The sequence below is a fragment of the Diabrotica undecimpunctata genome, chromosome 9 (genome assembly GCF_040954645.1).
Source record: "Diabrotica undecimpunctata isolate CICGRU chromosome 9, icDiaUnde3, whole genome shotgun sequence".
In the NCBI taxonomy this organism is placed as follows: Eukaryota; Metazoa; Arthropoda; class Insecta; order Coleoptera; family Chrysomelidae; genus Diabrotica; species Diabrotica undecimpunctata.
Window position 1 is genome coordinate 67,962,280 of NC_092811.1, and position 26,550 is coordinate 67,988,829.

Below are 26,550 nucleotides of genomic sequence, written 5' to 3' on the forward strand. Positions count from 1 at the left end.
GAGGTGCCTTGAAGCAAGCTTCAGCAAATAGGAGTCATGTTGTTCTGTCAACTTCCAATCTTAATTTTAGTGATGAGATTCCTGAAATAGAGGCTACTCTTGCAGATTTGAACGTGAAAATTGGTTCTTTTGTTGGTTCCCCTTGTGACACTGCCTATGGTCGTTATACTTCACGGTTAGGTCATGTTGCAGATAGAGTCCATCTGTTAGAATCTACAACAGAGGAAGAGGATGAACTAAAGAAGTCTCTTAATCTTAGAATTCTTACTCTGGAAGGTAAACTTGATTTAAGAGTGAGTCCACAGGCTCATTCCACTCCTCATAATGCTAGTGTTTCTGTAAATTCCTTTCCTTTTGTTAAGTCTGCTCCTATTCATAAATGGGGTGTACATTTTTCAGGACAATCAAATGAAAATGTTGTTAGTTTCTTGGAGAAGGTAGAATGTCTGCGTATAGCACGTGGTAACAGCGAGGAAGAGTGTTACTCTTCTGCTGCTGACCTTTTTAAAAATCCAGCTTTTACTTGGTACCTCAATAACCAAGGTAGTTTTGCTTCTTGGCAAGAGTTAGTTGCCAAACTTAGATCAGATTTTCTCCCTTATAACTACGAGGATAATCTCCTTGATGAAATCAAGTCTCGTAAACAAGCTCCACAAGAGAAAGTTACAATTTTTATTAACGAGATTGTTAGTCTGTGTAAACGTCTGGAGACTCCTCTTTCTGAACCTCATATTGTCAGGATTATCAAGACAAATTTGTTGCCATCGTACCATTCTAGTCTGGCACTTACAGATATTGTTGATCTTACTGAAAAATGTAAGAAGCTGGAAGAAGTTTTGTCATGGACGTCTGACAGTGTGTCTAGAGCTCCTATTCGGCAGATGTTTAGAAATCCCGATTCGTCCTATTCGGGTAGACCAAATTATTCTCGGTCTGATAATGTCTCTGCTTTTAACTCAAAGATTACCTGTTGGAATTGTCGTCAATCAGGACATGGGTATTATGAATGTTCTGAACCTAGAATTCGGTTTTGTTATGGATGTGGACGTCAAGGTGTCTACAAATTTGAATGTCAATTCTGTTCGGGAAACGACAGAAGGGGTGGGTTGTCCCTGGCTCCCGCTCCTCAACGAAATACAGGGAATACAGTCGAAAATCCTCAAAAACCAGGAAGCCGTTTCTGGAGTCTGGATGCTCAAGCATCCACCAGTCAAACTTTTCATCCTCCACCGAAAGACAAAAGTTTCTGTTAGTTTTTGTAAAAGAATGATTTCTGAAAACTGGATTTTCTGAAAACTTTTAATAGTGAATTAAATTTTCCTGAATTTTCCTTATCTGTCTCTTCGTTTAATATCTCTTGTGTCAATGCAGTTAAAGATATGAGTAGACTTAATGCTCGTGAAGTAGAGCAGTTAAATAATGTTATCAAATCATTCTCTTCTATCTCTTCGAAAAATAAGTTGGGTAAAACTCATCTCATCGAACATCACATTGATGTGGGTTCGTCCAAACCCTTCAGGCAATATCAATATCCCTTGCCTCAAGCCTGGCATGAAAGCCTAGTAAAGGAGGTAGATGAAATGCTAAAGTTAGGTATTATTGAGCCCAGTACTTCTTCTTTTTGTAGCCCTTTGTGGTTGACAAAAAAGAAAGACGGGACTTTTCGTGTCTGTTTTGACGGACGTAAACTTAACAGTATAACCATGAACAGAGATGCGTATCCTATACCTCGTATAGATATCATCCTGAGTAAGTTACAAAACGCTAAATTCATTTCATCTATTGACTTGAAGAAAGCATTTTTACAGATTCCACTGAGCGAAGAGAGTAAGAAGCTCACTGCTTTTGCAGTCAATGGAAAAGGATTGTATCAGTTCATTACAATGCCTTTTGGTCTTGTGTCTGCTCCGCAGACTATGTGTCGGTTAATGGATTTGGTAATTGGTCCTGCTTGAGATCCTTTTTGTCAGTATTATCTTGATGATATTCTTGTTATTACTCCTGATTTTGAAACTCATATCTCTGTATTGCAGCAGTTGTTTCAGCGTTTAAAAGATGCAAATTTGACTATTAACTTACATAAAAGTAGCTTTTGTCGTGAGCCTATTAAGTTTTTGGGATATGTTGTAGATTCACATGGTCTCCATACTGATCCTGATAAGGTATCAGCTATTCGTGATTTTCCAGTGCCTAAAAATACCACTCAAGTCCGTCGATTGTTAGGAATGGTGGGTTATTATAAAAAATTTGTCAAGTCTTATTCTACCTTGTTGTCCCATATCACTGATCTACTTCAAAATAGGAAAAAGGGACAAAATATTGTGTGGACTCCTGAAGCTAATGAAGCTTTCATTAAAATCAAGGAGGCTCTCACAAATTCCCCAGTTATGGTAGCACCGGATTTCTCTAAGCCTTTCTATTTGATGACTGATTGTTCAAACACAGCATCTGGTGGGGTACTCTATCAAATTGTTGATGGAGAAGAACACCCTATAGCCTACACCAGCAGGAAATTAAATAAAGCCCAGAAAAATTATACTACAACTGAAAAGGAGTTGTTAGCTATAATTACAGGTATTGAACATTTTAGATATTTTCTTGAAGGTCGTTCGTTTACGGTCATAACTGACCACAGCAGTTTGGTGTGGTTACAAAGTATGAAGAACCCATCTCCTCAGGACTGATCACCCTGGACTTTGCACTTCACTTGGCTCAGAAATATATTAATACCTATAAGTTGTTCTTAGAGTGTCTGTTAGGTTGAAATTAGAATGTGTCATTTAGAATTGGATCGTTCTGATATTGAGAAGTAAGTCTGTTTAACTTGGATGTCATCTCCTATGCTATTATCTTTTAAAGTATTTGAGTTTTAACCTATCTTATTGTATACAGTTTGTTTACCTGTCTCTCTACTATTCATTTGGATTGGTAGATGTATTATCTTTATCTGTACCTTAATTGAGTTTCTCTTTACCTTGATGGAGTTTATTTCATACCTTTGAGTTTATCTTGTACCTTTACCTTGAGTTTATCTCTTATCTATACCTTAATTGAGTTTATCTCGTACCTTTACCTTGAGTTTATTTCTTATCTATACCTTGAGTTTTTCTCGTATCTTTACCTTGAGTTTATCTTTACCTTGATGAGTTTATCTCTTATCTATATCTTGATTATAGAGTCCTAAGAATCTGTCCTTCACTGTTCTTGTCGTGAATAAAGAATTGGATCACGAAAATAGTACAGTTTAGGTATTACAGTTAGGAACTTTATTATCTTTTACCTTTTGTGCATACCCTCTACCACGAGTAGATGCGGGCTTGCAATTATCTTTTACCTTTTATGCAGACCCCTGACCATGAGTATAGTGGGCTTGCTAGTGTCTTTACCTAAATGGGTTTTTATCGCTACGAAAGTAAGTAGACGTTATGGATTATTTTTAACCTGAATTTTCTGATCTGTTGTTGATACCCAGAACCACATCATATGTTTAAGGTGGTAGCAATATAGTTTCAAACAAAGTTATATAGTTTCTTTCAACTAGTCCTAATAAATTAGGCCCTCATTGAACTCTCGGGTGATTAATAGAATCGGGTCACTCCAGTGTCAGTTGGGTAAAGTTGGTAGGACTGTGTTTTGAGTTTCGTTGTGATGAATGGTTCTTAGTAGTAGTGTGTTAAAGATTGTCAATCACCTGTATTACACACTGTATTATACACCTGTATTGTAGTTTTAATTATAGGGTTACTAATACTTGAGAATGTAGATGATAAGTAGTGTTAAAAGTTAACTTAATCTGTAAGGTTATAGAATTAGACTTAGAATGTAAGTGATTAAGGCGTAATTGTTTGTTTTTTTTTTCTTTTCAATCTTTGGTTTTACTAAATTAAAATAAATTATCTCATAAAAAAAAATTCCGATTCATTCCATGTCTTACCATCAGGTTTTTTGTATTCTTTTTTCTTTAACTTTTTTTTTTGGTGGAATATAAAAAGGTTCCACAGATATTGAACAGCCTTCTGTATTCTGCGCATGTTCATTTCATGGCGCAAGCCTGTCATGTCTATATTGAAAGTAGCTTCCAATACCTAACCTAATGTTTGATGTTTTTGTTTTGGTGCAGTCAATCTATGCTGCTACATTTATTAAAGTATATAATAACTAAATCTAATACTTAACTTTTAGATTCCGTCACTTGAGAATAGTCACTTAAGAATATTTACTTGAGAATATTCCCTTGAGAATATTCACTTGGGAATATTCCTCTGTTTAGTTAGTCACATATATATATATATATATATATATATATATATATATATATATATATATATTAATAAGATCCCCAAATTTTAGATAAATTAAAATTAGAAAGACCATTAAAAAAATCGAGAACACCCTGTATATAGAAATAGTTTAGTTGTACATGAGTGGTTTCCGAATAAGTGATTTGGACAGTTTTCTCCAATAAAAAAGACAATACGGTTTGGACATAAGCAGTTAGATTTAGTACACAACTATTTGAAATTTGCGGTTATAATAGATTAGAAGGTAACAAGTAAGGATTATTGGTTATTGAGTTTTCTCCTTTATAAAAGTTAAAAAAAGAATTCAAGTTCGTTTAAAGGAAAGTATTTTAACGTCAGGTAATTTTTGGAAAAACAAAAAAATTTTTATGAACTAAGAATCCGATGATGCGTTGGATGACAGGTGATTGTCAAAATAACTGTCAAACTAGAATGCGAATTTTGAGATGCTCCTAAAAAATATTAATTTTTGGTGGTTTTCTGATATTCTAGAAAAGATATTGTAATTGAGAATTTATAAGAAGTAGTGTTTAGTGTTTTGTGTGGAAAATTAAGCAGCCATTGTGGTAAGCAGAGACGAATGCCAGTAGAAATAGAGGCATTACTGTAAGTACACACAGATATATTTTCGTTGTGTCTGAGAGGAAGCAGTTTGTTTATCTTGGAGTTAGGAGATTGTGGTAAAGACATCACGACATTTTCACATACTGTTTGTCTTTTTCTTTTATTATCATAAGAAACAGTAGGCGGAATAGCGAGCAGGGAAATTGATAGGATCCGGGAAGTAAATTCCGATCTGGTCAGAGCACAATCCAAGCAAAGGAACCCATAATTCTTTCTAAAATTTTTATATTAAGAGATATTTGATTTAGAAATATGTGTAGTTAAATTTTATTGATTATTAAGGGATGTGTGATTTGATGGATGATTGATTATATTTTTTTATTCTATTTATAGTGTATGGTGTAAGATTTATCCTCAACGGAATTTTCAATTAATTTAATATATTTTAAAATAAAGGACAATTGTTATAATATCAGAATTGATTGTCTAGTATTTCTTTTTTTCTTTTTGTTGATCTTTCTTAAATGGAACTAGCAGAAGATACTTTGAAGCCACGTTTTAATTAAAAAAAAAATATATATAAAAATTATTTTCAGCCCTGAGATATTTTTTGCTTTTGATTTGTTTGATAAAGATAAATTTATTACATTTCAGACTATATAAGTAGGTTTACCATTATAAGCAAATCACAACAATTGGCCCCCAGAACGTGAGGGCTGATTTGGAAAGAGATACAATTTGAAAAATAAAAACAACAGGTAGTTATAGTTTTTTTTGGTCAAGTGAATAATAATTTGGTACATTTTTTATGACATTTAAAATTTTTATCTAAATTTACATTTTCTAGCAATTTATTTAATTTTTTTTTGGTTGACGTTTGATAACATTTGAAAATTTTTGACAAATATTTATATTTGGGTGAACGGAGGATTTGCCGTATTTGCAACAAATCGAGGAAATTTAAAGTTGGCATTTGGCGGGGATAATATTTCAAGAGATAAACAAATGGCTGCAACGAGAAGCAAAAGTAAAGAAAACAAAAAACAAGAAGAACATTTAGAACAAGAAGACATTTTCGAAACAACAATTATGGAGAGAGAGAGTCAGGAATTATCAGGATTAGAGAAAATATTACAACTGATGCAAATACAATCACAAAAAATGGATAGAAATCAACAAGAAACCTCAAAGAAAATAGAGGAATCACAACAACAAATAAAACAAACAATGGAAGAAACAAAACAAACAATAAATAAAAATCAACAGGAAACAAAACAAGCCATAGAGGAGAACAACAAAAAAATGGAGGAACGCATAGAAAAATATGAAAAGGAAATAAAAGGATGTTTGACAATGATGAAGAACGAGATGGGACAGCAAGAAATGAGAATTAAAGATCAAATGAAAGAACAAGAAACAAAAATTCAAAATACAATGAAGGAGATAAAGAACGACCATAAAAAGGAGCTAGAGAAATTGGAAATCAAATTTGAAAATGCGTTACAAGAAGACAAGCGAGAAATAGAAGAAAAAGTTAAGCAGAACGAAAGACAAATTGCGGAAATGAAGACGCAACAAAGTTTTGGAGAAAGAAGGGAAATGCTTATCCATAGTACAGATGATGTGAAAATAAGGTTTGGCGGGGACGTAAAAAAATTACTGCCAGTAATTTTCATAAATAATTTAAAGAAGAAAGTGCGGTACATCGGTAACTTCGAAACAGCCAAAGAAACGATAAGGAACCATCTTAAAGATGAGGCGAGTTTATGGTTTGACAGTAAAGAAGAGGAATTTACCAATTGGGAAAACTTTGAGAAAAGATTTTTGAACTATTTCTGGGGCAAAATACAGCAATTGGAGATCAACAAAGAACTGCAGAACGCAAAATATAATGAAATGTTGGGAGTATCAGAAAAAGTCTATGCTTTACAGATCTACAACAAACAACGCCAAACATTTAGAGTACAATTATTCTTCGGAACAATTGGTAGAATTGATTGCCAGACAGTTTGAGGAAACATTAGAAGACCACATTACTTTGCAAAATTACAAAGACATTGATAGTCTCTGTCAATTTTTACAAATAAGAGAATCACATTTACGAGACAGAAAAACTAGAAGACCACAAGAAATGCAGGAAAACAGAGATAGGAGACAAAATTATCGTCAAGACCGACCTAAAAGAGAATTTATCCCGAGAAGAGAATACGAAAATAGAGAAAACAGGAGAGAAAGATACGAATCCAGGAACCAGCAAGGAAACCGAGACAGATACAGAGAAAACCACAATAAAAATACATACACAGACTATAAAGAAAATAACAATTACAGGAGGAGTGAGAAGAGAGGTAAATAACACACAAATAGAAGAATACGGGGAAGAGAGACAATGCGAGGACAGAAGAAATACAGGAAGACAACAGGAGGATTTTCGCGAAGGCGCGCACTAAAAACAAAGAAAAACACCAGAATTTTTTGTCACCCAAAGGAATTTATAAAACTCGCAGGACATAAGGACAAAGAAAATGGATCAAATTTAAAATATATAAACGGGTTTATAAATGAAACACCCATAAAAATTTTGATAGATTCGGGTTCTGAAATCTCGCTGGTAAATAGAAAGTTGATAGAAGAAGTTAATTTGACAAATTTAATTTATAAAATACCTAGGGTAAATTTAGTGGGCGCGAATAAACGAACGTTAGCAACGATAAATGAAGGGATACGAATTAGGATACGATTGGGAAAGAAATTTTTTTCACTACAATGTGTGATAATGCCAAATATGTCGCATGATATGATAGTAGGAGTAGACGAATTATCGGAAAAGCATATAGTGTTGGATTTTAATAATAAAACCATGAAAATCGAGAATGAACTGATAGAATTGGAAGAAAAATTGGATAAGGACAAGGACAATGAAACAAGGAATATAGATGAAGCGGATGAAAAAAGAATAGTAGAAATGAATTTGGCAACGAAACAAGGACAAAGAAACATGAGAAGATGTAAGCAGAGAAGTATAAAAGAAGTTAATGCCTGGCATTCCTCAAAAGAGACGAGTCCAGAAGAAGAAGAAAAGGAAAAGATAGAAGAATTTAAAGAATGGCTTTCCTCATATGAGACGAGCCCAGAAAAGGAAAGGATAGAAGAATTTAAAGAATGGATTTCCTCAAAAGAGAGAAGTTTAGAAGAAGAAAAAGAAAAGAGAAAGGAAGAAAAGGAAAGAAAGTTAAAAGAAGACAGTCATACATGGGATGTATGGAATCCAGGGAGCATAAACGAAAAGCGAGATGATAAGTTAGAAACAACTGTATTTGAAGAAAAAGTGTATGCAAACGAGGACACCGAATACGCGGTAAATACATGTAAACAAGATAAGGAGAACGAAGGTGAACTAATTTGCGGAGAAGGACAAGAAAAGGAGATGCGTTTGATGTTAAAAAACTACGAAAATTTAATAAACGAAGAAAATAGAGTGGCCAGAAATTACGAGCATACATTTGAGGTGAAAAATTTGGGAAGTTTTCGTTCAAAAACATACCCCATCCCGTATAAATATCGACAAGACGTGAAAAGAGAAATCGAGAAAATGTTGGAAGATCAGATTATAGAGAGATGTGATTCACCCTATGTCAATCCAATAGTGATAGTGAAGAAAAGCAGTGGAGATTTAAGGCTATGTTTAGATGCGAGAAACATTAACCAGCATACAGTATCCCAATATGAATCACCATTAAATATTGAGGCTATTTTTGGAAGAATAACTGGGTCACATATTTTTTCCAAAATTGATTTAAAACATAGTTTTTGGTTGATTCCATTAGCAGAAAAATGCCGAAATTATACAGCTTTTTCAATTGATGGGATAGTATATCGTTTCAAGGTAGTTCCTTTTGGATTGCAAAGTGCATGCGCAGCACTGGTGAGAGCTCTGCACACCATTCTCAAGCGTCATGAAGATTTTATTGTCCACTGTATAGACGATTTATTGATTTTTTCTCCGGATACGCAAAGTCATTTGAAACACATTAAATTGGTGCTGGAAGAATTGGATCAGGCTGGTTTGAAACTAAACATAGAAAAATGCCAATTTTTCCAAAAGGAAGTAGTGTATTTGGGGTTTAAACTGGACATGAGCGGAATTACTTTAGCGGAAGACCGAGTAAATTTAATAAATGATTATCCGAGACCGAAAAATTTGAAAAATTTGAGAGGTTTTCTCGGAATGGTGAATTACTTTAAAAAACTAATCCCAGATATAAGCGAGAAACAAATACCGCTAATTAAATTACTAAAAAAAGGAGTTAGATGGAATGGGAAGGAAGAACAAGAAAAAGCTTTCTTAAGATTAAAAGAAGAGTTCTCAAAAGAAATCAAGGTGTATCATCCTATTTACCACCAACCATTTATTCTGAGAACCGATGCTTCAATTCAAAAATTTGCTGGGGTTTTATCACAAATACAGAATGAACAGGAAGTTCCGATATGTTTTATTTCTCGAGTAACGAAAACGCATGAAAGAAAATATAGCGTTACTGAACTCGAATTCGCGAATGTACTATTTTGTGTTAAGAAGCTACGATTCTACCTATTGGGAGCGAAATTTACAATCGAGACGGATCATTCCGCTTTAGTCCACATCATGAAGAATCGATTAGTAAATAACAGAATACATCGAGGAATTTTGTTACTACAAGAGTACGATTTTGAATTCAAGTACATCAGAGGAAAGGACAATATCATAGCCTTTAACCCGGGATGAAGAAACAGGAAAAAAAGGATACGATTGAATTGCATGTAGGTTTAAACCGATTGGCACAAGAAGACGGTATTTTCTCGCTTAATGAAATAAGAAGGAATCAAGAAGGTTTGGAGGTAAAGGATACAAGAAGAGCAGAAAGAGAAGACGATATTTTCTTTAAAAGAATTGAAGGAAAAGAATTATATTTGGTGACACCAACACTGGCCGAGAAACTGATGGAAATCCTACATGTAAATAACGGACATATTGGAGCCCGGAAAGTATGGTTAGTTTTCCGTGAAAATTATATTTGTCGACAAGATTATTGTATAGCTAAGAAAATGACCCAAAAGTGCAGTAAATGTCAAAGATATAAAAGTAAGAATTACAAAAATGAAAATGTCGCCGAAAACATCGTATCCCGAAACAAATTGGACATCGTAGCAATCGATATGTTGACTGATTTAATCATAACAAATCAACGAAATAAACACATTCTGGTAATGGTAGATGTATTTTCAAAATATGTGAAATTGTATAGTTGTCGCACGACAAAAGGAGTCGAAATATTGAGAAAAATTGACGATTTCATAGATTCCGTAGGAACGCCAAGGAGGATTGTATTGGACAACGCGACGTATTTTGGAAACGATCGTTTAAAAGGACAGCTGAGGGAAAGAGGAATAGAGACAAATTTTGTCAGCATTCGTCACCCTCAGAGCAATCCGTCGGAAAGATTTATCCAAGAGGTAACAAAATTTCTTCGTATTGCTACAGATGGACAGCATAATCGATGGGACAAAAAAATAACAGAAATAGAAAAATATTTAAATACGATCCCGAGCACGGTGACAAAAGAAACCCCGGAATATGTTATGAAAGGAATAATGCCAGAGAGGCCGTGGGAAGATACAAACATCCGAGAATATCAACAAGTTTTGGAATTGGTGCGGAGAAGACTGCAAAGAAGTAATGAGAAATACGTCCAAAGACAGGACCGTAACAGGAAAAGAAGGCCTGTTACTTTTCAGGTTGGCGAAAAGGTGCTGGTGAGAGCTCTGAGAGTATCCAACATCACCAACAATGTTTGTGCTAAGCTAATGCCGGTGTTTGAGGGTCCATATATCGTAAATAATGAAAACGGCGTAAATAGTTATGTCCTGAGATATATGGATTCTGAAAGAATCATAGGAATTTTCAATATTCACGATGTATACAAATATCATGAATAGAAAACGAAAAGATTTTTTTTTTAAGTAGAAATAAAATTTTTGATTTAAGGAATTTGAGTAATCTCATTAGTTTGAAATTAAGTGTTGACGCGAGAAAATTTGTTGCATATGCGGAAAATTTTCATCTTTTCACCAGGCGGGGAGTTAATAAGATCCCCAAATTTTAGATAAATTAAAATTAGAAAGACCATTAAAAAAATCGAGAACACCCTGTATATAGAAATAGTTTAGTTGTACATGAGTGGTTTCCGAATAACTGAATAAGTGATTTGGACAGTTTTCTCCAATAAAAAAGACAATACGGTTTGGACATAAGCAGTTAGATTTAGTACACAACTATTTGAAATTTGCGGTTATAATAGATTAGAAGGTAATAAGTAAGGATTATTGGTTATTGAGTTTTCTCCTTTATAAAAGTTAAAAAAAGAATTCAAGTTCGTTTAAAGGAAAGTATTTTAACGTCAGGTAATTTTTGGAAAAACAAAAAAATTTTTATGAACTAAGAATCCGATGATGCGTTGGATGACAGGTGATTGTGAAAATAACTGTCAAACTAGAATGCGAATTTTGAGATGCTCCTAAAAAATATTAATTTTTGGTGGTTTTCTGATATTCTAGAAAAGATATTGTAATTGAGAATTTATAAGAAGTAGTGTTTAGTGTTTTGTGTGTCTTTTTCTTTTATTATCATAAGAAACAGTAGGCGGAATAGCGAGCAGGGAAATTGATAGGATCCGGGAAGTAAATTCCGATCTGGTCAGAGCACAATCCAAGCAAAGGAACCCATAATTATTTCTAAAATTTTTATATTAAGAGATATTTGATTTAGAAATATGTGTAGTTAAATTTTATTGATTATTAAGGGATGTGTGATTTGATGGATGATTGATTATATTTTTTTATTCTATTTATAGTGTATGGTGTAAGATTTATCCTCAACGGAATATAAAGGACAATTGTTATAATATCAGAATTGATTGTCTAGTATTTCTTTTTTTCTTTTTGTTGATCTTTCTTAAATGGAACTAGCAGAAGATACTTTGAAGCCACGTTTTAATTAAAAAAAATATATATAAAAATTATTTTCAGCCCTGAGATATTTTTTGCTTTTGATTTGTTTGATAAAGTTAAATTTATTACATTTCAGACTATATAAGTAGGTTTACCATTATAAGCAAATCACAACAATATATATATATATATATATATATATATATATATATATATATATATATATATATATATATATATATATATATATATATATATATATATATATATATATATATATATATATATACCAATAGACCTGTGCTTGATTTGACCACCCTCTTACCCCCAATGGATTTGTCATCACAACAACAAACTAGTGTAGACGTGCCAAGAGGAATTTCCTATAGACTTTAGTGCTGTGAAAGATAAGTTGTTTAACTGTTATATATTGTTTGTTACTTTCTATTTACGACTGTACACTCATATGCATATGATTAAGTATGATTAAGTAGATACATATTTTCTTTATATAGATAGTATATAGGGTTTCAATCAATATAAATAGTGGGCCTTTGGTTTTGTTTTCTTAAATCAGGTCTGGGTAAATAAAACTTATATAATTTTGATATATTAGGGGAGGGAAATACATTTAAAGTGGTTTTTTGTTTAAAGATTATATAAGGAGTACTGACCAAACTCACTTTTGATAAATTACAATTTTGTTAGTTAGTTTTTACATTATATGTCTATTGTTAATATATCTATATCTATATACATATTGCTATCAATATATTTATCATTGGTATTTTGCGTTTTATTTCAGTTTCTACTAACCAGTATATAATATAGCAAGATAAGATTAGTCTTTAGTGTTTTGTATTTCAGGTGATTATCTCCAGTATCATTATTTCCAGTCAGTTGTTACATCAACAATCCATTACAAAGAAATACGAAAGACAAAAACTAAAAGAAGAAGAATTTAAACATCACTTTGAACAGACAATGAATGAAAAAATTCGAGACAACATCACACAAGTATACAATGTACCAACAGTCGAAGAAAGATGGGATAACATAAAGAATGGTATCATCGATACAGCAACGCAAAGTGAAACTGTCACCCATTATAAAAAGCAAGCGTGGATGACAGATGAAATAATCGAAATGATGGACGAAAGAAGACAGCTTAAAAATAGAAATAACTCAGAGTATAAACGAAAGCATAATCTGATTCGAAGAAAAATCAGGGAAGCCAAAGAGTTATGGATGCGAGCAAAATGTGAGGAATTAGAAGAATTGCAACGAAAACATGACGAATTTAACACACATAAGAAAATAAAAGAAGTTACAGTACACAAAAGAAATACACCCATAACATTAACGAATAATGAAGGTCATGCACTATCCCTAGAAGACGAAGTAATGGAGGAATGGGAAAACTACATTAAAGCATTATTTAAGGATGATCGAGGATCACTACCTAACTTAAGTGCAAATACAGGACCATCAATCTTAAACGCTGAAGTGGAAAAAGCCATACACCAAGCCAAAAACAACAAAGCCAGTGGACCAGATCAAATATACAGCGAATGGCTAAAATTACTCTCAAATGACAATACAAAAGAACTCACTGTACTTTTCAATCAAATATATGATACCAGTGAAATTCCATCGGACTGGCTAAAATCGATCTTTATTCCTCTACCTAAGAAACCAAACGTTAAGAAATGTAGCGATTGTAGACTCATTAGTTTAATGAGCCATGCCGTTAAAATACTGTTGCATATTCTTCTAAACCGAATTAACAACAAGTGCGAAGAAATAATTAGTCAAGAGCAGTTCGGGTTCCGGAGATGCCTCATCCAACTAGATGAGAAAGACAGCAAACTTATTGCCAAACTTTACTGGAACCAAACACCCATTATTAATACCAACAACAGCGAATCAAAGCCAATCAGTATTGAACGAGGCGTAAGACAAGGCTGTATACTATCTCCCACCCTCTTTAACGTGTATTCTGAGAATCTATTTAGGGAAGCTTTAAAAGATCAAAAAGGAATTATCATAGGAGGAGAAATAATTAACAATATACGGTACGCCGACGATACGATAGAGTTAACATGGAATGCACAAATTGGGGACTGTCGATAAATATCGATAAAACTAAATACATGGTGACCAGTAAAGTGGATATCGGCGCAACCCAACTGATATTGAACCAACAACCGCTGCAGAGAGTTCAGAGATTCAAATACCTTGGATGTTGGATTACCCAAAATCTAGATCCATCCTTCGAAATTCGATGTAGAATTGAACAGGCAAGAAACTCATTTCAAAAATTCAAGCCTCTATTATCCAATAACTCATTAAATTTTGAAATCCGTGAAAAGTTTACAAGATGTTACGTGTGGTCTGTACTTTTGTATGGATGTGAAACTTGGACTTTAAACGCCGATATCATGAATAAAATCGAGGCGTTTGAGATGTGGTTGTATCGAAGGATACTAAAAATTCCATGGACAAGCAGAACTAGAAACGAAGAAGTTCTTCGAAGAATGGGACATCAACGAACTCTATTAAATATTATTAAGAGGCGTAAACTAGAATATCTTGGACATATAATCAGAGGACCAAGATATGAGTTCCTTCGGCTAATTCTCAACGGTAAAATCGAAGGAAAGAAATGGATAGGACGGAAGAAACTCTCTTGGTTGAGGAATTTGCGGCAGTGGACAGGTTTGACAGCGGACCAATTGCTACACGTAGCGCAAGACCGAGATCAGTATAAAAATATAAGCATGGTAGTCGCCGACGTTCCGTAGGGATATGGCACTCTGAGAAGAAGAAGTTACATCAAACTCTCAACTATTGTTGAGTTGGCGCCCTTCTTATTTTCTACTTGTCATCCTCTTTATATAGATTTATTCCCAGTGACCTCCCTTAGTTGTATCACGTTTGATATTAACAGGTCTCATTTCGTTTTTTGTCCCATCAGTTCATCTTTAAAGCCACGATTCAGTGCATTGAAGCTAGCCCGAATCCTCACTTGAGATTTAGTGTCTCTTTGGCTATTTAAATTTGTTCCTCTGAGCTTAGCCATATCTTTAGTATTTTGCATCACCTCTCTTCCAGTGCTTCTGAAATTTGTAAGCTATACGCTTCCTAAAATCCAATACTCCCGAAGTATAGCGGTTTCAGAGACTGAGTGAGTCAATAAAAAACCACTCAAAAATGGTAAAAATTGCAGAGTGTGGTATGCTTGACACACAATCATACATAGAAAAAAAAATTAAAAATTATGACTGATCAAACTGAAGCAATAAGAGAACAAACAGAAGTCCTCAAAACAATTTCCAGGGAGCTAGATATGAATTAATTTAAGTTTTTTTTTAATTAAATTTTTAAATTATATGAAGTTTTGTTTGTTTTTCTGTCTCTTCAATCCTAAACCTCTGGATATAGTGTAGCAGTTATCTTGGTGTTATGTATGTATGCAGATACTATCAGTAGTGTTTATTATTACATCTTGGACATCCACTAGTTTGTTGTACATAGTTTTTTTTCAAGTTTATTTTTAGTTCAACTTCATTGTTAGCTGCATTTAGGTCGCTTATAAGTTCTGCAGGATTATTAGCCATCAGAACAATGTCATCTGCAAACCTCACATGGCTGATGTATTCTCCATCAAACGATAGGCCTTTGTTCTGCCAGTTCATTTTGCTTGATATATTTTCTAGAGTTGTACGGAAGACCTTTGCTAAAGTCTCTATGTATGGATGGTCAAAACCGTTATTACTGTTATTTATAGTATTTATACTTCTGTTTATAGTAATACTTCTATTACTAAAGCTAAAGTATATTTCATATACTTTAGCTTCACCTATAGTTCTCAATGAAGCATATGGATATAATATAACTGTGGAATAAATAAATAGCCAATAAATTAAATATATATTTATTTTCTTTAAAGTCTGTTTAAAATCATTTTGTTATACAGCATAGTAATGCATACGATTATTTTAGTAGCATAATATATTTGTAGCTTGACCATATGAAATACAAGACAAATAAGAATGAGATCATACACTTATGTATCTATAAAACAGAAGATTTTGACAGCAGCAATATCTAATACACCCACTTATATTTTATTTATTAATAAAATTATACATTGATTATAACTGATTAGCATACATGAGAAGTCTGAAGCAAAAAAGTTGGTTTGCTAAAAAAAGTATAGTTGAAATAAAGGAATCAGTCATAAACAATATTTATTATTCTAGAGTACAATTAGAAATATAATAAATGTACATCTCTTTCCATGGCCCACCCAGAACACAATAAGTCCACATTCTAGTATAGGACATATGATTTATGGTTATAAAAAGTCAGGGCTAAACAATAATTTGTATTTATCTGAGTCTTAAAAAAGACTTCTAAAAGTTAAGATAGCTGTGTATATTACTAAGTACCTAATGTATCTTTGTATATTAAAATGATTAATAATTATGTTTCCTTGTAAGCGTCTAGCTGCTGCTAAATCTGGGTTGGATGTTGGTCGTATATTAACAATATTGCCAGCAGCATACATGCCATAATCTGGTTCTACAGGGTGACGTTCGTCTGGTATCGGTATGTTGTTCTCTTGTAACGTTAGGCACCAATTTGTAACGTTCCAACGAACATTCATTGGGTGCCAATTTGTAATCATTCGAGGCTCAATTTGTAACATCCCAACGTTGAGCTGCTGTTGTCAACTTGTAACCGCAAACCTTAGTTTGCTGCTACAATCCGACTAACATCACTAACAACGTTGGAGTGACAAATCGTTTCCCGTTGGGACCAATTTTTAACGTCGTAACCCCCAATGTATCAATTGCAAAATTGCTACATTAGACGTTATACGAAACACTCCCTGGCTAGCTCACTCAGGACGTGAATATGGCCTACTCTGGAGCAACACACGCAAACAAGTAAAAAGAAGAAACAATACACAGTTAAATTAACACATGTTTATTAAAATATTAAACAAAGAGGGTAGAAAAATACATGTTTAAATATTATATTGAATTTAAATAAAAATTATTTGACTTCTTGCTACAGTGTTACATTATAGTAAGGAAAAATGCTTGTCACCAAATCCTAGGTTTTATCCTGGTCTTTTCTGCTATGGTTGTTAGCAAGCCATGTTGTTAGTTGTGGATTTTCTTGCCCTGGAGTCAACTCTCCTATTGGAATGATAGTGCCATTCTCAGGCCGGTTGGTCTTCTGGATGTTAATATAAATTGACCCGCACCTGAGAAATGTATCCCGGAGGTTGACTAAAATGAAGAAAAACACACCTTGCTTCAGAAAATGGTGAAACCAAAATGAGAGACCTTGCTTGGGGGATGAATAGGTGACCAATCAAATTTAACAAAATTTGATCGTTATTCACCCAAGCAAGTCGAGAAACAATTCTTATTTATGTAGCAAATAAGTAAAAGTAAGGATATATAATCTTTTTAAGCAAATGGTAATTACTTTTTACTACTGAAATATTCTAATATTAATTACAAAGCGGATTCGGTAAAAATGACAAGATATATTTATTGAAAAGTTAGATAATTTAGAATTTAGAAACATTTCTATATAGAAATGGTAGTTTGTCAAAAGTTAATTATTATTAAAATCAAAAGATATTATTAAGGATTTAAATTCAATATTTAAAACTGTAAAAATATTCGTAAAACTTTTACATACTATGTATATTAAAGAAACTATATATTTCTTATCGCTAATTTTTTATTATAAGAAATAAAAAAAACACAAGAAATATCCACAAAAATATGTACCTACTTACATACGATAATCATAAATAATGAGAATTTTCAAAGTTAAAATTATAAAAGATTTTTATACAACAGGTAGAATCAGGAAACCGATAAAATATATTAAACTCTTACCTCCTAATTCAGGAGACGACACAACAATTGATTATACTTTTACAAAAGTCATGAAGAAAATCGACATTTTTAGAAATAAAAGCCATTATATCGACTTTTGTATCGAACGGGAAGGGGGAAATGTCAACAAAAAGGAGTCTTTGTCACTAATAGCATTAAACTAAACAGAGAATAAAGATGGCACCTCTCGTTCCAAAGTAGCAGAAATAGAGATGAAAATAAATTTCATTCTTTAGAAACTTGAGTAAAAGATAAAAATGATGATTATTAAGAAAATAGGAAAGGTAGATACTGAAATATATATATGTGTAAAGAAGATAGATTTGGACGCCAACTGGTTTTTATACCAAATACCAGTAAAAATGAAAAGAGAATAATGAATCAATTAAGTAACGACATAATTCTGATACAATCTATATCTGAGAAAATATATAGAAAAATAAGAGATACAATGGAGGATATAGAAGAATATGAATTATGACAGAAGATATGGAAATTGGAGAATAGAATTAACGAAATATATTAACATAAGAAAGAAAGCAGGCAATGTAGCAGTTATAACGCTACACTCTATACACATATTATGTAAAATGCAACAAGCATTTACAATTTTGCCAATGATCGTAGGATTGTAGTGCAAAGTCCTGTATCTTAAAGGGTACCTAAACCGATTTTTCAGCACTTCATTAGATCGTTCAATCAAAGATCGGATAGAGCACAACCTGTCATTGAACAGTTGCTCTCCTTGATTAACTGGATTTGGCAAAGGTGTCAAAAGCCACGGACGTGTTGGATATCCTAAAAATAAAGGATTACTAAGAACATGCAGTATTAATATGTCATTCTTGTATCAGACTTATTATTCCTTACCTGAATCACCTAACAAATAAAACACATTAGCAGGATTTCTGCGATAACACTGCTCCATATATGTTGAGACAGGAGATTGAGCCCATATGAATGCATCATGGGATGATCCAGGATATCTTGAATTCACATTCAGAATTCTTAAGTCATAATCACAAACCTGAAATATATTAAATATGCGTCAGAAGATTTATTGATATACTATTTAGTAGAAGATGAATAATTTGTAGTCATGGTTTTTAGTATGTCACAAATATTTGTAATTGCTAGGTAGAGACGACTGATATAGTTTAGCTAAAAAACTTTTTTAAGAAGATACTAATTATTTATATATTTAATGGTAAATTCACCAGTTGCACATTTAAGGAGTGGTAAGTTTTCCTATTAATATATATGTGTTCTGGATGGTTTGGATCCTTTGGGGCCACTATTGCCACATGTGTGCAATCAATAATTGCCAAAATTCCAGGAAATCCATACAGGTCAAAGAACCTATAAAAGTAAGACAATTCTTTAAAAACTAAAACAAAATCAAAAACCGTTTAGAAGGCTTGTTGAGATTTCATAGGAAAGATAATTATTAATCACCTTGTACGAAGGGCTTCTCTTTCTTGTTGTGTTCTGGGAAATTTCACTTTCTGGTTCAAAATTTCAGGCCTGTTCAAAGCATTGGTAACTTCGACTATAGCTCTACTTGTTGATGCCTTATTGGACTTATTGAAATGTAGTGGTTAGTGCCAGTTATTTCCTGGTGGCTTCCACTGGCATAAAACCTTAATGCAGCCAAAACCTAAAAGATAAAAAAATTAAAAATAGTCACTTGTTGTATATTGTTTAACATTATAAATTTGTGATAAATTAATGAATTCCAGCTATAGCTACTAACTGCTCATTTACTTACTGTTGTGGTTATAGAAAGGGCAGATGCTCTGGATTGTAGCAACATAAATGGTGATACCATTTCCACAACTTCATTTACCATATCCTTGGTCAGCCTAAAAATTTGTAAAAATTTTCGATCTGACATGGGTCTGTTGGTTGGAGGACATCCAATTGGATTGTTGTTGGAGCCAATTTGAAGATCTTCAACTGCCTCCAAAACATCATTAAACATAATATAATTCCAGTAGAGTATATTATTGATATCCATCTTTTATTAACTTCCGCTTTTTAAAAAACAAAATACTTAATTTACTTCCCTCGATTTTTGAAAGGTTATGTATTGTTATTTTCGCTCCCATTTACAATTTCTCTTACCTACTATCAGTAGAAATTGTTATTCCCTTAGGGAGTGACATTTCTCTCACAGATTAGGAGATTTTTTTTTAAGAATACAGCATTTTCGGTTTTAAGGAGCCACGCCTACTTTTACGTCACTTTCTCTTGCAATTTCTACTCCCTGAAATTCAAGAATAAGGGAAATAATACGTCACGAGAGTACAGTTTCGGGCTTAATGTTCATTGATTAGGCGGAAGAGGCAACCGTAGTAAGTCTACGAACCGTGGGCTGTGACTATGTTGAACTATAAACTATTTGTCTTATTAATAAAAATTGCTTAGTCCGAAGTTAGTCTCAGATTAAGCGAGTACTAACTTCATTTTCAGAATTTCATTAATAAATATGGACTAAGCTTAGACTAACTAAACCTTCCTTAGTCCTATGGTCTGTTTTTTAACCAGGAGTAATTCAAATTTTCCGCGCCGTAATTCTTGTTTCTAATTGGTCCAATCGCAGGCAAGTTTACTCCACTAAATTATGACATTTTGACACTAATGACATTTGTGAAATTTTAAAATTCAAAATTTATATAGACAATTTTTTGTATGTTCTGCGGTATTCCTTACATTTTTTAGATTTTTCGTTTGTATTTATATAAAAACAGTTCTTTTCAGAACTATTTAGCGACATATTAGTGATTAGTGCAGTGGCGGCTGGTGTGGTAAAATTTTGGGTAGGCCAAGCCAGCAAATTACATAAAGCTATGTGTAATCAGAGAGGGAGGGGTCACGACCCCCCCCCCCCCCCCGTTAAAAATATTTGGAAACCAACTTATCCTATTGGTGGTAAGACTAAAAGTGACCTTGCATCAGAGAAAAGTAATCACCCTTAAGATCCATGACCTCCCCAAAAAAAATTCTGTAGCCGCCAGTGTGTGCAATACATTTTTTTTGTGTGAGAATGGGAATCTTTTCTTTCTCGAATTTTACGATTTTTTTTTAAATTTATTTGGGCAACCGTGCACTTGTTTGCAATTGTGTTGTTTGTTTAAAAATATGGTCGACAACGATGGTCGACGTAGGCCCGATCGTCTGGTGCCTAAACAGCGAGCATAAACACGACAATATAAATCGTTGTCCGGCAAGCTGCTTAACTTCAAACGCTTATTGTACGGGGATCTTATGTGAGCTGGGTCGGCCAGTTCCTATCGGGCTTGATATTTAAATGATGATATTTAAAATGCGTGAATACGATTCGATGTTTTCTGTGGGAATATAACAACATAGTTGTTTTAACGGACGCAATGTATTGAGTGATTTAGTACATTTAAAAGTTCATTCATTCATTCATACATTCATTGACATAATTTTTGAATGTGTGTTTTTCAATTTTAAAGCTCTTAAAATTATTGGGTAGGCCCGGCCTATCCTGCCTACCCCCAAAAGCCGCCACTGGATTAGTGTTATTAAGATAACAATAAGGATTCAATTAATTTTTCTCCACCAAAAAAACGACGAGTACATTTGGGTCATTTATCTACAAATAAGAAACAATGCATTATAAACATGTATAAACAAATCAAAAGTGATAATTCTGGAATGAAAGTAACAGCCACGGTAGCAAAAATAAAACAGGCAACAGGTTAGTTTTGCAGAATAGTTATAGTTAAAATCAAGAAGTAATGTGCTAATTTTAGGTGTTGCGAATTCAACTATTTACCGAACAATTAAAGAATATAAGCAAACTGGACCAGTAAGATGTTCTAAAAATATTGGCGGTCGACCTTCTATTCTTGCAACATATGATGAAAAAGTTAAAACATCTATACGCCAGATAGTACACAGCTTCTTTTTCAAGAATGAAATGCCTACATTAAATAAAATTTTAAGTGAAGTAAACAACCGCCCAGATCTTCCAAATATGTGTCGTTCATTATTATATAAATTCTTGAAGCAAATCAATTTTAAGTAAGTAAATATAGGTTAGCCACAATAATAAATAAAACGTGCAACCCAAAAAATATATTATGTCTGAATTAGGGAATCGATTAGAAGATAAAGAGCTTTAAAAATTACTGAAAATATAGATTTTTTTTCTATTTTCTTTGCTTATAACTTTAAAACTATTCATTTTGGAGCAAAGCCGTACAAAAATAAAATAAAGGTAATGATTAAATTTCCTGTTATACGAATATAGGTTAAAACTGTCTTAATTTATTTCCCTTGCTGCAAAATAGCAATAAATACCATTAATCCAAAAGATGCTTTAATGTTGTTAAAAATAAATTAACAAAATAAAACTACTTCTTTTTTCCTATGTTGTAGACCTTTTAACGCTCTAAATGCAAATTGTCTCATTTGAAAGCTGTATAATTAGTTAAACAATATTTTTGTTTAATTAAATAGTCTTTATTTGATCAAGGAAATATAAACACAGATGACATATTCTTCTGGGGCGAAATCAGAACCGCTGAAACTGATAAGTACCCCGCCAGGTTAAAAAAAATTAACAAAAAAATTTAATTTGTTTAAACAAAGATTGTTTAAATAATTATAGACTATTCAAATGGGAATATTTCTATTTATAACGTTAAAAGGTACATGTGTGGTAAGTTTTTGTAAAAAAAATTCCACAACGTAGGAAGAAATACCTATGTGGTTTTATTTTGTTATAAATAAATTAATTTATTACAACAAAACTAAAGCCTTTTTGGCATTTAGAAGTGCGTTAGTAAGGTAGATGTGTGTTAGAAAAAAATTTATTTATTTATTATAATAAAATTAAAACATATTTGGAATTTGATAATGCGCTATTTAGCTGCCTCTACTCGAGTTACTTCGGATTAAAAAAAAATGAAGAAAATTGCTCGATTGGAAGCTGAGAAAATGCATTTTTTTATGTATACCGATTTTGAACTTTGAAGTTAAACTTTCTTCAACCTATTTTTTTTTTAATTTTTGGTATTTTTATACCAAATAATCGCTCAATACTGATTGTTTTTTGTTGTGTACTGTGTATATAGTGTAGAATGAAATATATATTACTTGAAAACTACTTTATTATAATATGTAAGTACAATACTAAAAACTATGAATCTTAACCTTAACCTTCTGCCATCCGGTTCTCTCCTTCTTTTCTTTTCTGTTACCATCTGTAATACAAACTTAAATATATGCATCAAATATAACATTTTCTTCCTTGACAATGAATTTTTTTACAAATTCATTTTTACAATAGGTTTACATATTCTTGGAGATCTACTTAAGGTAGGTATAACTTTGGTATCAGAAATCGAAAATTATCCAATAGATTTGTCAAATAAATCTTTATATTTTGTAAACAATTGTTGTAACTCCTTTTCTGCATTTGAGACAGTGTTCACATTGTGTAAATTTATATCTAATGAATGTATCCACTCTCTCCCAACCAATGAAGGACCTTCACCATCAAGTATATATAATTTCAAGAATTTAGTTTTATTCTGATGCTCAACTGTCACCAAAGCCATACCTAAAACATGTAATTCATTTTTACAGTAAGTAGCTAACTTTATATTAGTATTTTGTAATTGTAATTCAGTACAATTCTAATTAAATACATTTTTGTTAATAATACTGACTACAGCATCTGAATCAATTTCAAACTGTATCGGTTTGTTATTTACTTTCAAACTAATAATAAATTTATCTTTTAAATTAGTTGAATGTACATTTAAAATTTCCTCAACAGCATTTATGTTTTTAGTTTTCAAACAAACTTTTTGTAAATGTCCTCTTTTCTTACAAAAATTACATACCAAATTTTTCTTTTTACATTGATTGGCTAAATGAGAAGCATCCCCACAACGATAACATATACCTGTTTTAGTGTTTGAACTAGAATGTGTAATATTTGTACTTGAATTTACATTTTAACTTGTATTAGTATGTTTTTTACTCTTATTGAGTTTTGAATATTTTGTTAATTGAATTATTGTAATTTAATTGATTACTGTTCTTTTCTGATCGTTTCCAAACTACTGTCAATCTCTACTGCTCGATCCAAGTCTAGATTCCTTGTTTCCAATAGTCTTGCTTGTATTTTTTTTGGAACGTAATCCAAAGTCAAATTGGTTCCTTATTACAGATTTTAGATATGCTTAAAAATTGCAATTTATTGCTGTCTTCTGTAATGCTAGTAAGAATTCTTGCACTGATTCTCCCTCGGCTTATTTTCTGGTTTGAAACCTGTAAATTTCAGCAATTTCCAAAGGGGCATGATTGTAAAAATTGTACATTACATAGTGTAATAATTTCATTCTATGTTTTATCATCTGGTACTTACTTGTCACATAGTGTATCATAGGCTTCAGGACCCATATAATGTAATAGATAAGATAATTTCATATTGTGATCTATTTTAAAAACTTTAAAAGCTCCTTCCAGGCGTTTCACCCATCGTGACCATTTTGTAACTGATTCATTAAACGATTCCACTGTAAATGTAGAATGAATTTGTAATGTACTGGTAGTTGCGGCTTCCATAATTTATCGGTTTTCACTTTTGTATGGTACGTAAAAGTAAAAATTTATTAATCCTCATCGCCAATTGTTGTGTACTGTGTATGTAGTGTAGAATGAAATATATATTACATGAAACTACTTTATTTTAATATGTATGTAAGTACAATCAAAGAATATAATACATATTCTTTGATAATACTAATACTAAAAGCAAAGCTTTGCTAAAAGCTACGAATCTTAACCTTAACCTTCTGCCATCATGCGGTTCTCTTCATCCTTCATCTGCCATCATATTTTCTCTTCTCTTTCTTACCATCTGTAATACAAACTTAAATATATGCAACAAACATAACATTTTTATTATTATATGTTATGAGTGTTTTAAACATATGAAAAAATGTATAGAGAAAGAGAACCGAAAAAATAAGGTAATGGTTCAAAAGTTACCATCCTACTGTTTAGGTATAGCTTCGTCGCAAATACCGGTCAAATTTGACCGGTTGTATCTCAGGAACTACTCCTCGCAATTCAACTTTTTTTCTTTTACAAGAAGCGTCTACCGAGTCTGTTCCAGTATGGTTTTTTCAATAATCTATTTGTTTATAAGCAAAAAAATTGTTTATAACTTTAAAACATTGCTGAGACCGCCTAAATAATACGATTTCAATTCTGTAGTGTATTAGACCGGTAACATCTAAATGGTCTAATGTTTGTTCTAAAAGTTTTTAAAAAATTTCAAATTTGGTGGACGGTTTGAGTAGATTATAAAAATTTTCTAAACCAATTACGAAGGACCTAAGTACAACCTAAATGGTTGAAAGACATTTTTAACCACTCATATATCATAGGAAATTTAATTATCTTTGTTTTATTTATGTACGACTTTCCTCCAAAATTAATAGTTTTAAAGTTATGAGCAAAGAAAGTAGACAAAAATCGATATTTTTAGTAATTTTTAAATATTTTAATGTTTTTATTAATGCTCCGGGCATATTTGAGAGGGAGCATGAGTCAGTTGTTATTATTGAAGTTATTACCTAACTTTTTCTGCAAAAATCCGAATGCCACATGCCACCTCTCATATCCAAAAACAGACTTTTTTCACAGATCTGCCCTGGTCTAAATGTAACATTCTATTATTTTGTAGGTACTTGAAGAGAAGTCGAACAAGTACTCTAATTGAACGTGATGATGTTGTCAGATGGAGGCGTAATTACCTAACTTCTATAAAAAGGTACAGAAGTGAAGGTAGGCCCATTTATTACCTTGACGAAACATGGGTAAATGAAGGTCACACCAAAGATAAAGTGTGGGTAGACTGTGCCATAAAAAACCCTAGACAGGCATTCATTGAGGGGCTGTCTACTGGTTTGAAAAACCCATCGGGGAGAGGAAAACGCCTCATAGTTTTACATGTTGGATCAGTTAGGATTTGTTAATGAAGGGGTTTTATTTTTTGAGGGAAGAAAGACAGAGGATTACCATAAAGAAATGAATGCATCTGTTTTTGAAAATTGGTTTAATAATATCTTGCAAAAATTACCAAAAAACGCTATCATTGTAATGGATAATGCATCATATCACAGCCGAAAAGTAGAAAAAATTCCGACAACATCATCAACAAAGAAATATATGCAAGAATGGTTACAAATAAAAAACATTCCTTTTGATATGGAGATGGTTAGGTCAGAACTTTTACATCTTGTACGTGTAAATAAAGATAAGTATAATATGTATGTAACTGATGAGATGGCTAAAACAAATGGTCAAATTGTACTGGGGCTGCCTCCATATCATTGCGAGTTGAATCCCATTGAGAAAATTTGGACCCAGGTGAAAAATGAAGTGGCACTTAAAAACACGACATTTAAACTTAAAGAAGTAAAAAAACTTCTGTTACAAGCTCTCGAGAATGTAACCACAACACATTGGCAAAATTGTGTTAATCACATTCTCAAAGTGGAGGAAAAAATGTGTAAATTAGATGGCATCATGGATAGTGTAATAGAGCCGTTAATAATTCCAATTGGCAATGACAGTAACACAAGTTCTTCAGAAGATGAATAAATTGTATCACTTGTATCTTCAAAGTAATTTCCTTCTCTAGATGTATATTTTCATTTCATCTTTCTTATTCATTATCCAAGTGTTACAAGCATACAATGCCGATGGTCACGAACATT

The 26,550-nt window shown here is 32.5% G+C and overlaps 1 protein-coding gene and 1 long non-coding RNA gene across 2 annotated transcripts; one reads left to right on the top strand and one right to left on the bottom strand.

Annotated features, from left to right (window-relative positions):
• The first annotated feature begins 20,933 nt into the window (after positions 1 to 20,933).
• On the top strand, positions 20,934 to 25,806 carry LOC140451052 (uncharacterized). The gene is made up of 4 exons (XM_072544771.1): positions 20,934 to 20,942; positions 21,347 to 21,506; positions 21,562 to 21,832; positions 25,515 to 25,806. Exons 1-4 carry the CDS (start codon positions 20,934 to 20,936, stop codon positions 25,804 to 25,806), a joined length of 732 nt encoding a protein of 243 aa, XP_072400872.1.
• LOC140449663 (uncharacterized) lies at positions 22,906 to 24,364 on the bottom strand. The gene is made up of 2 exons (XR_011951855.1): positions 24,189 to 24,364; positions 22,906 to 24,091 (listed from the first exon to the last, which is right to left on the bottom strand). It is a non-coding gene; the product is annotated as an uncharacterized lncRNA (long non-coding RNA).
• Positions 25,807 to 26,550: the final 744 nt, after the last annotated feature.